This window comes from Mycteria americana, chromosome 3, assembly GCF_035582795.1.
Source record: "Mycteria americana isolate JAX WOST 10 ecotype Jacksonville Zoo and Gardens chromosome 3, USCA_MyAme_1.0, whole genome shotgun sequence".
Classification (NCBI taxonomy): Eukaryota; Metazoa; Chordata; class Aves; order Ciconiiformes; family Ciconiidae; genus Mycteria; species Mycteria americana.
In genome coordinates this window covers 29328249-29342623 of record NC_134367.1, presented here as the reverse complement: position 1 = coordinate 29342623, position 14375 = coordinate 29328249, and the positions used below count along the sequence as shown (strand labels likewise).

The window sequence follows — 14375 nt, the reverse complement described above, 5'->3', positions numbered from 1 at the left end:
CATTAGGGGGAAAAAATCTTAGATACAAAAGTATCAAGAGACTGAAGAGTTACAGTAATTTTATTTGCCACTACAAAGGAAATGAATATCATGGCCAACTCATGTAAAGCATAAACTATCTTAGATGCTCTATTTAGTTTCAAGTATTGACATAGACTTCTTACAACAGTGCGAGGGTACATACAACAATAGTTAGTGCAAATTACAACACACAACCTGTTTTGTCAGTCTTCTCACTGACCTCTGTAGTCATGAGAAGAGTAAATAAGTCTGCCACGACTCTGCAAGAATGAGCTGCTAAAAACCTTCTGCTGTGGATATAAGGGACAGATAGCAGCAGCATTCAGATTGCTCATAGCTTTTACTGATGTGGTGGCTGTCTTGGAGCCACCCAGTTTAGAGGCCACCTTTGTCCTTGTAAGTGATGTAACAGCATTAATTCATTAGCATCACTGCAAAGTCTAGAAATCCAAGCAGCTGATCAGCACGTTACTGTGCTACAGTTGTACAACTGAAAAGCTTATGCTTTCTTTAAAGATCTTGGAGTCAAAATTCCTGAAAAGCTTCTACCTGCATGACAGAAATGACTCTTACATTCCATTTTGTGCAGAACCTTTTTTGATAAATTTTTAAAGGAAAACTTCATTTGAAAACTCAAAATCTAATTAGAACAGTTACTTGAGAAAACCATTGCCAGTAACAAATGGCTGTTGTACAGCAGATAGGTTCTGATCCCTGTTTCTGGATTCAGTCTTCAAATGACAGCTGTCAGTTTCCTCACCTGCTGATAGACATTTGGGGAGGGGGGAGAAGCCTGGCAGACTTCTAGTGAGTTCCTATCTCTTGCCAGTCTCTGGTGTGTTTTTACCTACCACACGTAGCATAGTTCAGTGTTCCCTGAGGTGTCCAAATATCTACTCTCCCTCCAATTGAATCCCCAGCTATAATGCTGTGGAGGGATTTCCAAGCAAAAGATGGCAGAAATGCTCAGGGTCAAAATAAGATCTTTGGCTGTTTAATTGAATACCAAAGAACTAGGGAGCAAATATTTCTGAACAGTCTTAAGACAAAGACTTAGAGTTGCCGTTGAGAAACTCACAATCATATTCACATATTCTCTTTCATAATGTCTTGCTGAGGAACTTTAGTAAACGGCATTTCTCAGATTCATATGTTCTGATGCATTCAGAATGAAAACACAGAGAGGTCAATGATCTTCCTTGAATGCAGAATGAGTCTAGTAAATGCTTAAAGCAATGATCAGATACGTTTATCTAATCAATCAGTCCCACTGTTTTTGACTACTTGCTTTGTAAAAAGTTCCTGCAGACTAGTTGTGGAAAGAACTATCCACAGTTAAATGAAACAATTTTTTCCTTAGTTTAAAAATGATGGCTAGACAGGACTGTGAATAATCATCAATTTATTTAGTAGATTATCACATGGTTAAATCTTTTGGTGATATGGTCAGAGGTTTACTCACTTCTCTCTCACTATCAAAATATTACTATATAGTAAAATATATAGGCACATAAATATAATCCAAGCTGCAATAGGTAGAGTGGTTACACTGGTTCTTTGTAAAATGGGATATTCATTATTATTTTCTGTACTGTGCACTCTCTCACTTTTTAACCAGTATGTATTGTATTTATACTTTGTCATATTTCATTTTGGCTTTGTGCTTATATCCACCTGTTCATAAATAAAGATTTCCCTGTATTTTATTTCCAACCTGTTGAAATCAATCAAGCCAGGAAGCCTAGAATATGACATTTTATGTATCTTCACAGCAATCCACTCATGGCATTCATCATCAGAAACTGTTTTCAAATGCCACTTCTCATTTATTTGATTCAATGAGCAAAATGGAATAAAATTTCATTACTCTGAAGTAGGGAAAAGTTTTTCCTTTAAAACTGGGTAAGATTCCTAAAATTCTGCATCATTCTCTTTGCAAATACTGTGTCTGCAGACATTTCATATTATATTCTCAGATACTTGGTCATAATTCTGTGGCTATGAGAAAAGTACAGCAGAATGGAGAATATTTGAATAGAAATCCCGATGTGTCTGTGGTTGTAGCAAATAAATGGCAGATTGGTTTCTACTTCAGATTTTGCAAGAAGTTCAGAACCCAAAGTCATCTTGCAATTATGATGGCTCTCCACTCCTATGCTTGTATAACTCTACTGGCTTCATTATTTATTTTATTCTTTAATTCAGATTTGCAGTAGCATAAAATCAAACATAGGAAAATGCTGGAGACAAATGAGATCTAGTTTAACTTCAGGAATGTTGTAAGCTACTAAATAAATCCAGGGAGTGTTGTATATAATAAATAAATACAGAGATAATAAATTAAATAAATAAATAAAGAGATAGGAACTTACAATAAATAAATATTGTAATGGAGATATTCTTCTCTGTTAAAAATATTGGATACAACCAAACTTGAGCTTTCAGAAAAAGGGAGACTTTATCCACTAAAATGTGCACCATATTATTCCATTAGTTCTAAAGATCTCTTCAGTAAAGGACTATATTTGTGATTTAAGGCTGAATCCTACAAGAAGTTCCTTTATTCAAAAGACTTCTCATCTTTCCTGTAGATAAAATGCTCTGTTAAGTAGACATGTTCCAGTAAGTTTCAGATTCCTAGGAGGATTATTTCTTTATTCACACATTTCCACTATGAAATATTATTTTATAAAAATTGCACATATTGAAACTCATGTGAATACAAATCTTGCTCACCTCTCTTCCAAGCAGACGAATACTGCTTTGTATAAATAGCTTTTCTTTCACGGCCAACTATGTGTTAAATCCTGCTGACTCCCTCCCTCGTGTAGGAGGGAGAAGCATTACAAATGCAATCTTACATAAAACGACTGCAGTAGCATTAGACAGGATCCTGTTAGCATAGGAGCTGAGTATTTGATTGTATCAATTATCGACATTGAAAGTTGTAAACTCTGAGGATTACTCAGCAGAAATGATATTGAGAAAGAGGGAGATAACAGGAGATAGGAGACGAAGACCTCAAAGGATCCATTTAAGGAAGTGAAAAAAAAAGACAGTTGTCTAAAATATTGAATCCCACCTCTAGGGATCCTTGTGAATTATCCTGGGTGTTAGCTTGACTCAAGAATCTGTTGTCTGAAGCTAACCCAGACTGGGATATATCTATAAGGAGTGCTAAAGTTTCATTTATCTGTATCAGTCTAAAGTATAGATGCTGATTGCAAGCTGACAAAGGCTGAGAATCCCTCTTCAAAGAGTGCCCATCATAAACCACAATTTTGGTTCATTCTCACATTGTTGAGTGCCGCTACACAAAGAGGGAAGTCTCTCAAGAGTTATTTTTACTTCTTCAAAGGCTAGCATGGAAGTTTTTCATCTGTTTGATTATGAATCTGAACTGCAGAACTTCACTGGCATCAACTGAATCTCTAGTTTGGACCAATTCAAGTATTTCACAAAAGAAGCCTGGTTATTATCTAATGGCTGAGTTATAACTACAAGGTTGATCAAAAACCTCTTTTCTAAATTGACTAGCTCTTTCCCAAACATGTCCTAATAAAAGATTCCTATAATATTCTAGAATATACTCTCCCAGTTAAAAAGTGCAACCATTAAGAAAGAAAAATAAGTTATAATAATGTCTTTACAGAAAAAAAAAATCTGTTAAATCTAGTTAAGAGGTCTTAATCAAAGGTTTCCAGTTTCTTAGGATCTTTCAGGATAGACTAGGGAATACACTATTCACGTGTTAGCAGTGTTTAAAGCAGATTAACCCTTTCTTGTACCTTTCAGCTTTGGCTTTAGTGGGCCCATTGTATGTGCTCCACAATTAGAGAATAAAAAGTTAGATGCATCTCTCAGCAAGTGAAAGCAAAGTACAAAAAGAGAGAAAGGAAGAACAAAAAAAAAACCCAAAAACATGAGGGAAGAAGAAGAACTCAAGTTCTTCAGTTCTTGCAATGTTCTGCTGCCTTATGTTACAGAAGCTGTAAGAGCAGCCAGGGAACCAGACGGTTCTGTTGCTAACCTGGGGTCTCTTGCCAGCAGCTTCCTGCAGGTGCAGGAAGAGATTGGTCAAAGGGTAATGCAGTCCGTTCATTAATGTCGTGATTTCCTATACCTAACGCCATTGATCTCTGAGTGATGAACATCACCCTTCCCCCGGGTGGCTTGTTGACCCAAGAGTCAGGGTCCTGTGGCTTCAGTCTTAACTCTTGTTTGCGGTTCTCTGCTTAAACCAGCTTAAAGCACCATTCTCTACAGCCTTTTGGATAGCAAGCTGTGTGGTTTCCCATGGGTGTTGACACAGTCAAACCTGAATTCGTTTTTGCTTAGCTAATGTCAATTTGAAAAAGTCCCAGTTAATGAGAGGTTAAAAACTTCTGTTGGCTTTTAAGGTTGCTGTTTAGATACAGAGTCTCTGTATTTGAGCCTGTCTCATACCATAGGAGCACCAGATAATTCAGATTGGAAGGCACCTCAGGGGGGCCTTATCTCTCAAATAAGGAACATCTTTTGTGTTCTTTTTTTTTGGAACTGATCTGGCTTTATCTGCATGAAAAGAAGACATCACAAGTTTATGGTAACTTTGATCCTAAATCTTTAAAAGTAACAGGTTCAAAAGCACTAACCAAAACCGAAAGTTAAGTTAAAAATAAGCATAAATAGGTTATGATTATGAAGATTAACAGTATATGTATTATTAATCTTGCCCACAGAATAGGAATGAGGACAGAATCATACATCTTTGTTGCAAAAGTTTCATAAAGAGATAGAGAAAAATTACATCGGAGCTTCTGAGATTGCAAGCCATTTGAGATATAAAAATAACTAAACTACTTGTAAGATTCATAGTCCCATATATATAAATTCTTCCACGAGTGGTACATGTAGAAGGTTACTAAAGTCTAAGTCATGGCCCATCAAGACGTCTATGTTTCAGAAGTCTGGTGTTAAAGTATAGCGCAATGCTTTGAAAACTTAGGAGTAGAAGCTGAGAAGATGGTAATGAGTTAATCTTATCAGCTTTATAAAATGTATTGCATCCTGCTTTCAGGTGGGTGCATGTACTTAAGTAAATTACGCTTCATGTTGCTTGAAAGTAATGAATGCTAATGACAGATAATGGTGTCTTGTTTCCAATTAGCACTGCCAAGAGAGCCTGAGGTTTCTAGAGCTCATGATCACCATATTTTCCAGGAACAGTCTGAGAACTTCAAAATTATATAAACAATTTTTATTTATGCTGAATGCATTTGCTGATTGTTTCCTTCCACAGTTGGGCATAATGCGAACGAAATACATCTCTCTGTAGTTCAATAATTAAAAAAAAGACCTTATGTATGTAAAGCCATATTTTATCACCCATTTTTTATAAACATCATTCATTGTTCACTTTGCTAAAAAACAGAGAAAAATGTTTACAAATAAATGCTTGTAATAGATTATAGTGAATATTCAGAAAGGTTTAAAGTAGAGCAGACTAATTGGTAAGCAGTCTGGCTCACAAAATGGGAGTTTAAATCAGGTATTTCCTGCTGAGAAATAAATTTTCTTCACTTAGGTATTGTTCAAAACACTTTCTAATATGAGCTGGCAAGGAATTTGAAATACCAATTTGGTTCAAATCTATGAAAAATGTGTATTATTCAGGGAAATAAAGGTGGAGAACTTAGATCACAATCATGTATTGTGCTGAATTACGTGTTTTCAGAAATGTGCTAAGTATTGTGCTCATATCAAATATGCAGTATATAACAAATCACTTTCTGCGGTTGCAATACAGCTTGTTTCTTATTTTGATGGTTTGTGTATTAACTTTGTATTCTGTTTATAATGTATTTCAGTTTGGAATGTTCACTGTGCAGGATTTTTATCTCACATCCTTATTGTCTGTATGATTGTGTGTTTTTTCTCTAATAAAAACATACAACAACAATAACGTAGCAATGAATTTTTACCTGCTCTTGCAAGTCTTGCATTTTGCTGGATGTTATATTGATGGTAATAGCTCAAGGCCCTACCCAGTGACCACTGAAAGCAGGACTGCTGTTGATAACTTATTAGCCTTTGGATCGGGTCCCAAATGCACTCCTTTTAAAGCTGACCTTTGGACGCGGCCGCTTTGTTTTGTAAAATGTATCAGGAAGAAATATTAGCTTCTTATCTGCTGACAGAAGATGAGAGTTCTGGGGTTCCTTCTCCTGTAACTCCACCCACTAGCCAACACCCTCCTCTACCCAGAAAAGCAGGCAGTATGCCAAAATGCTGCTGCTTAAATTGTATTACACAAGATTTTTCATACAACTGTCTGCCAGGTCTGGGTGGTACGTCATCTGTCTGTTCTGAACATTCCAAGTAATTTCGTAGGTCTAAACCATGAGCTCTGTAGATACGACTAGATACATGATTTAACCCTGATGCTGCCTGTGCTCTAGTTCACCTTACATAATCCTGTAATTTTATTTAACTGGCTACTAGAATTATTGCAAAATAGTACGGAATGCTTAATATGTTCAACAAATAAAAGATGTGTTCTTCCTGTTTGTTTCTTGCACCACTTCAATAGGAGGGTGTATATATTTAGATAATTAATTTTCAAGCAACTGGATGGCTCCCATTATCCTGGAAGGTAATGCTCTGCACTAATTATGTCCTACAGAGCTCGGTTAGCATTGGGAAAAATCTTTAGAAGTATTAATTTTCATTCACGTCACTTGTATGTCCACTTTCTGCAGCTGCTTTAGCAAATTAATTTAATCTGTCTGAGATACTGACGTCAGTGTACTGTCCAGTCACATGAAGGACTTCTGGCTAAATTACTAAATGAATGCACCATGATTATAGTTGCATTTTCAGTTCAAAAACCCCCACAGATATTTGTAGCTGAAAACTGACTATGAGAGCTGTGCCTAGCCAGTCAGGGGATGACGTGTCCCAAATCAAAACAGCTTGACTGTCAGTTATCAGATACATGCAATCAGTGCAAGTGAGATACAGCACATGAATTATTCTCAGAAATTATTCCAAGAGTAGTTATGGATAGCTATTAAGTTCGAGAAATTAAAAATCTGATTACAGGCAGTTTGTGAACAAAGAAGTCAAAATTAGTTTAAGAAAATAATTGTTACAGATTGCTTGTTTATCTCTATTGCATTTGTGAAATATTTTTACTTACACTCCACTGTCAACTAAGCTTCTCTTTCAAGTGTAAACTAATATTTTTAAAATGATAATCCAATATAGAAAATTGCCTGAGCAATAATGTTATAAATAATGCAATATTGAGCTGATTGCCTGCTTCTGTTCATTTTGCAAGAGTCTATCTCACACAGTGTCCAAGGAAAAAGAAGCAAAAGTGACAACAACAAAAAATTAACAACAGGGAAAGTGTTACATTTTCTATTTGGTTCACTGCAGACAGAAGAAATACAATATAGTAGAATTCATGGAGTTTATAATTTTGTCTGGGCAGAGACTGATTCTTGTCATGTCTACCTGGCACCTGATAATAGCAGTAGTAATAATAATAGCAGCAATAATTCAATTCTGATCTTGAATTTGGTACCGGGTACCAAAAACACAATGCAAACTGTAAATAATAACTGTGAAACAAATGACTAATTCCATTTCCATTTCATTATGTCTTAGAGGTCAAATTTTCTAGGTGTCCACTCCAGGTAATAGCTGGGGATTGCTAATTATCAGGATGTAACTATGATCTGAAATCTTTTGATAACATGTTAATGTCACCATACATAATTTTTGTTAATTAATAGAAAGCAGCGGAAAAGTGGGTTTGAGACTCTAAGTCTGATTTTCCATTCCTTGGCCCTCACTACTTTCAACATGCATTTTATTGATTACTGTATAAAACTTTCCATGGGTGTCCGATAACTGCATAAGAAAGAAGGCTGTGGAGAATCAGGTTTCTTTCTACAAGCAGTGGAAACATACTTTCTTCTTCAGGAGCAAAGCTGAAAACCTGTCAGTGTTTTTGGTAAAGATAAGTAGTTTACAGGTTCCACACAATATAATACAGTCAGCTTTGGGGAAAAAAACTATGCTCAGTTTGATACTGCATAAATGTTTGGAATTACAGATAAATGAGATTAACACCTCTTTTGGCAGTTTTACAATAGTGGATAATAAAGTGAATGGTCTTTTTTCAGACCTTATTTTTGCAAATAGAATTTCTGTCAGTGTTTGTCACATCTCCTAGGTTTACATATTTAGGACCAAATTTGTTTTATGCTCAGTAGATAAGAAACATAATGTGCTGTATAATAGCTGTTATTGCCACTGATACATTTTCCTTCATATTTTTTAAATTCTCACTATCCCTGAAACTAGCTGGACTATGCTATCATGCAAAAATGTTACAATACATTTCATTTTCTGTGCTCTGTTTTTGTTTTGAGTTGGTTACCTATGATAATAGTGACATGGCTATCTGAATCTGTTACAGTGTGCCTGAATATTATGACTACGGTCACAGAACAAGCGAAGAGGCTTATGACAGCTACGGTAAGGTCTAGTCTATCTTCAGCAAAAGTGTGAAATCAAAAGAAAAAATCTGTCACTGACAACTCAGAAATTATTTCCACATACTTTTCTTTCTTCCTCTGCTTTTACAAAGACCAAACAAAATGGATTTCTGTAACTTTAGGGTGAGGTTTGACTTACTGAAGTAGGACCAGAAAATTGGACAGATCAATTCTGATCAAAATTACAAAGCAAATTAATCACAGTCACAGATCAGTTTAACAGCAACACTGAAGTTTCTGATTAGTGCCTGAATATATTTCACAGTGTTAAGTTTCAGTCTGCTTGATGTGCCAACAGTACTATGTGTCTGCTACTGTCATACGCATCACTTCAACCAGCCAGTTTTGTGAGATTTTGAAATATAGATTTAATCAAAGAGGAATGAGAGGGTGCTGTACCACCCTGGGACCCCCCACTACGCCAGGATAAAGGGGTATCTTGTGCCACACGAGGCAGTAGGAGCAGAGGGAGCTCTGTACTCTTTGCACCTCCCCACCAAGTCTGTATCTGAGCTGGAATAGTCCCACTTCACGGGAACCGAGGGCATAAGAGGAAAAGAAAGTGTTGCTTCCATGTGTACAGCCCATTTTCTAGGTCTGTTGTTTGATATTAGTGATGTGTTTCAATAACTAACTAGAATCTAGTCTGTCTTTCCCTATGAATATTTTTTCAGTACATTGTACATTGTACATGGCACAGTGAATCTCACTCTGACATTTTCACTGAAATAATAGAGCAAAGCTGGCTATTGTCAGCTTAAAGACTGACCCTAGTATATTCAGCAGAGATGTCATGCTTGATTTACTACTAATAATAAAGTATGGTAAGTTTACATGGTGACTGCCATAGCAGTGTGAAAATGAGAGCTGCTGGAAATGACGCTGCAAATAAAAGTTACAGTAAGGAGTTATATAAGGATTGCTGCTTAAAACAAATAATTTTATTCGTGCAGCTGTGAAACAAATGTCACTGTAATGCAAAGTTGCAGTTTCCTTTGTATTTGTACAGAAATCACGAGACATTACTGAGACATTGTCAAAACGATTGCATTGCATAATCAGAAATAACTTAATTTTTTGTATAATCAGTACTCACAATACATTTGGATAATACAATGTGCAGTCAAGCGCATTTTCAATGCTAAACAAGTAATAATAATAATAATAACTTATCCATATGAACGTGTGTTGGCTTGGTTACCCTTTGTTTTGTTTCCTTTTTGTACGCACATTTTTAATACCTGCAGTGAAAGACCTTTCCTCCCCTCTACAGATCCCCTCTCCCCCCAGATGCATTGCTAAGGTTCTGGGCAATGCACGAAAGCACAGCCACAGCTCAGCAGTAAGAATTACCCACTGCTTAACTTTTAACTAGACTCCCCCACACTGAATCTCCATGTGTTAGGGCAAGACATTTAAAGTCATGTCACTCTTCCTCCAATCCCTCATTTGTAAAACTAGAAGTATATTACTTGTTTTCCCAGCAGGAGTTTTGAATGGACTAATTAGCTGAGGCTTATAAAGTGTTCAAAGAGTGGCATCATGACTAAACGTATGCTCTGCATGAAGCTACTTTTTTTTTTCCATTCAGCAGCTGAAACAAACTCAAAATGCCTGAGTTTGCATACCGACTTGTCTTAAAATACATGGTTGATAACCGTGGACTTGCTTTTTTGCTTAAACTATTTTCTGAGCTGGCATTTGAATACAAAGGTCTGGAATAGTTTTACCAGTAACCTGGAATAAACTTAAAAATGGAATAATATTCTAAATTGCAATTTTTCTACTTTCTGAAATCAGACAAATTTATATGTGAGTGTTTGTGCTCCTGTTGGTTCACTTACTTTAGCAGATTAGTAAATTTGCTAGTTTTGTGCTCTGGAAACCTGTGCGTGAACTTCCTTCATCCCAGTCACCACCATTTATCTGAGGAGGTAATCTGAGCATGCGGAGCTATAGAATATATGCTTAACTTCCTTGCTTTCTGAATTTTTGGTACATATACTGATGTTCTCTCTGTATGTGACTTTTTCAGTGCCTCCCACCTAGCCAATAAGCAGTCTGGTGCCACCCCTTCTCATCCTCATCTAACTTTTACCCTAATTCTCTGTTCCCAGAGAACTGTTTCCAGTTCTCTACTTCTTTTTCAGGATGTTTTGCAATTGGCTGTGAGTCTTCTGAATCCATCCCACTGTATAAAATCAGCTGTCCCTTCATTTTTCACCATCCTGCAGAAAACAGCACAGTCTTTTTTTCACCCCAGTTAGTTTCACACCTTGTTTTACCTTCCACAACAAGGCTATATTCCTCCTTTACAATTCTTTCTGGCACACTTCTGTAACTCAGAATTCCCCCAAACTCTGAATAAGACCATGCACAAATGGTACATGAACATAGAACTGGTGTCTTGTTGTTGTCTCAGACGTTTTGTGTAATGACTTTTCTTTTCACCCTTATCCCTTCCAATAACAGTATCTGAATTATCAAAAATTGACTAGCTTGGCATTTCTTTATTTTCTCCTGTGCATCCTCTTGCTTCCAACTTATCTTTAGGGAGGACAGTTCTCAATCCCGAGAAGGTTTTCTTTTGTTCTCTTTCATGAAGTAGATTCGACCAAAAAACAATGCTACTTTGTACTTACAGGGGTTTTTTTTAAGTATAATATAGAGCTCTCTGTAGTTCATTAAGTATTATACAGCACCATAGTACTCCTATATGAGCTGCCTGCTATGACTTTTCTTTCTATTTGGGCTCCTGAGAAGTAGCAGGTGTTTTTTGTCTCATGGATTCTTCTATGCTCCTTTTAAAAGAGCTTGTGGAAAAGTCTGACTGGGGACACTGTTTCCTCAGAAGTTCTTAAAATTTATGCATTTATGGATTGTTCATGGTAGGGTTGCCAAAATCACAGGGGTGTTTCAGAGCAGAGCCCACCTGAACACCATGTCATTCTCAGGAAGTGCATCTCTCTTTTGATTAGATAGAAGTGCTAAACAAGAAAGGGCCTGAGTCACTTACCTGAGGCTAGGCAAGATGAATTCTTACACACTATTCACTGCTGTAAAATCCACAACTTGAGTTAACTGCCTTGACTCCTTGTTCAGTTTCTGATGTGAAGGTTCCTGAGAATTCGATCCCCTCCAAATCCAACCAAGGAACCTCCCAAGACAATAGCAGAGTCACCTGAGAGGGATATATGTAAAATCCTACTGTTTCCTATGATTTAGGGATGTTCCATGAATGAAAATTCATAGCACAGAACCCTCTCATGCAGTTAGACACTTAAACTCTATTGTGATTTGATATGTGTGCCACCCAGTCTCTCAGAAGGATCAAAGTAGAGACACTTCAGAGCATTCTCTGCAGCAGCCTCTGGGCACCTGGAAATACTCTACTAAGGAATTATGAGATTCCCAGAAATTTTTGGTAGGATCAGGATTATGCAGCTATTGCTAGAGAATTTTGAAGATCACTGTTCTGGACTGAGGAACATAAATTTGGGACATATGCCTGAAAATCTTCTTGTGGACATAGACCTTACAGGCTTCCTCATATGAGTGATAAAGAAGTATCTTTATCACTCACATGAGGCACTTTAAAACTAAAAAGCCAGTCACTTAAAGTCCTGTACAGTTTTCAAAAATGTAAAGCATCCTCACCTCTAATCACACTCAGTAAACATTTATGATACTTAGGTCACTGAAGGTCTTAATATCTGCAGATATGAATTTAAATCTAGCAGTCTAAACTAAGGTGACAGTGTCATTTTAACTTGATGATGATGCTTATGTTTTAAAACAGAAGGCATGAAATTGGATTAATTTATGAACAAAAAGTTTATATCCATTGCTCTCATTATACTTTAATAATTTCGTGGTTTCCTTTCTGGCACTGTTGTCATCTGAGGAGTTATCTAGTGAAAACATGAATTTAATGATTTGTCTTATAAATCGATTAGGATAAAATGTACACCTAAATATTTGGTAACTAAGAACCTTTCCTGCCCATATGTAATGTCATGCCCAAGTCCAAAAAGCACCTTCACTGGACAGGACCACTGTAAAGGAAAAGCCCTTTGTAAACTGTTCATGTTCTCATTTCTTTCTCCTTTTCCCTGTTTTTTAGAGTCATCAGCATTCTCGATACAAGTGTTGTGCTGTGTTAGGCCACTTTAGAAAGATAACAGAGATAGTATGACTTGCTAGCAAGGCACTTCCAATACCTTATAAGCACTATTAATTATATCTGACCTGCCTCACAGTTGTTTCATCTGAATCTTTTTTTTCCCCTGCACTGATCAGAGCACTCAAGGTTTTCTTTATCAGATACTGTTTCTGTCTTAGTTCTTCCAAAGACTGGGACTCTAGCAGATGAGCTCTGCCACTCTCTGCTGCAGAAGGTTGAAGAGGCTTCTGCCTCTGCTTCCAAAGGTTGAAACTGCCATGGCGAGGATGGAGGAAAGTAAAGAGTGTGCCTGTTGTCAGATGCTATAGTTCACAGACTGGTGCTTATACTGCCTTGTGTATTGCCTGAAAATGATGGCGATTTATGTTTTTATGCCGGGTCATGAACTGCAGTATCTGAGAGACCAGTACACATGGACTTCTGTTGCTACTTCCAAAAAAGCAGAAACCTTAGGTAGAGGGTGAAAGGCAAGGGTTAAAGTCTATAACCTCCTAAACCACCACAATTAAATTAGAATAACACCATCTGCCAAAGGCCTTAGGCAAGAGTTAGGAAGGTTAATCTGTACCTTGTCTCCTACACAAAGAGGGAAGACATAAGTGAACTCTACTCACATTCCTGCTGCTATTCAGGAAAAGCTTGCAAGGCTGTTTACTGCATGTGCAGCCACTGTGGCAAGGAGACATTATTTAAATGTGTTCTATCATCTTCACCAAAAATTTTCAAATCTGCACGTTTTCTCTAATTACCACATTTTGTAGTGAATATTCTACACTCCAGTTTAGCATTAAGTGCTCACTTGTAAACAACTGGTATTTGGTTTTAGGATAATTCCATCTTTAATTAAAATTGGAGCGTGTAACTGTTTGGTATAATTCCTTTTAATGTAAGACATCATTTAAGTTGTAAAATGCTGCCACAATGATTTAACTGACTATTTCACAAATAATTCCCTGCCAATCATTCAATATGAGAGCTTTGTAGTTGTGATGACAATTAGTTTACTAAGTAATGCTCTACACAGACAGCACTTTATAAACAAATTCTTTACATGGGTTTATAGGGCTAACAACTAAAAATGTACAGCAATGTTCCACTACTTTTTATTATCTTGTTTATTTTTTAATTTTGTATTTGTCCTGAAGAGTGTATTATCTAGTAATTTTGTTTTTAGAATAACAATGATAGTTTCTGCTGAATAAGTAAAAATAAATATATTATTATGAAATTTGAGGAAGAAAGAGTGTATGGAGGGTTCAAACTTCAGGAATTCTGATAAATAGGTTGACTGAAGAGATGTTACCTTAGGAGACATAAATTCTCATACTTCATTATGAGACATAAGCATGCTCATTGCATGGAGAAACTCAAGTAACTACCATCCTAGTGTGAAATAAACCTTGTATTGATTAATCCGTGGCAGTGACAATGCCAGATGAAGCCACACTGCAATGTATACAGAAAAATATTTGTAAATTTTGAAAAAGCAGTTCTTAGCAATTGCTCTGCAGGTGAAGATATGAGGTTTGTTCAGCTGTCAAGTCCAAGCTGCTTCCTCATTTTTAATAATAACTTTGGTATTGTAGGTCATTGGTCCTAATATTCATTATGTTCAGGGTTCT

At 36.6% G+C, this 14375-nt stretch overlaps 1 protein-coding gene across 2 annotated transcripts in view; it reads left to right on the top strand.

Annotated features, from left to right (window-relative positions):
* Positions 1-14375, top strand: part of KHDRBS2 (KH RNA binding domain containing, signal transduction associated 2) — a 398703-nt gene that overhangs the window by 372249 nt on the left and 12079 nt on the right. For both annotated transcript variants that reach the window (XM_075497293.1, XM_075497292.1), the window contains one exon: positions 8492-8550. In XM_075497293.1, coding sequence (XP_075353408.1) covers positions 8492-8550 — 59 coding nt within the window. The remainder of the gene's footprint in view (positions 1-8491; positions 8551-14375) is intronic.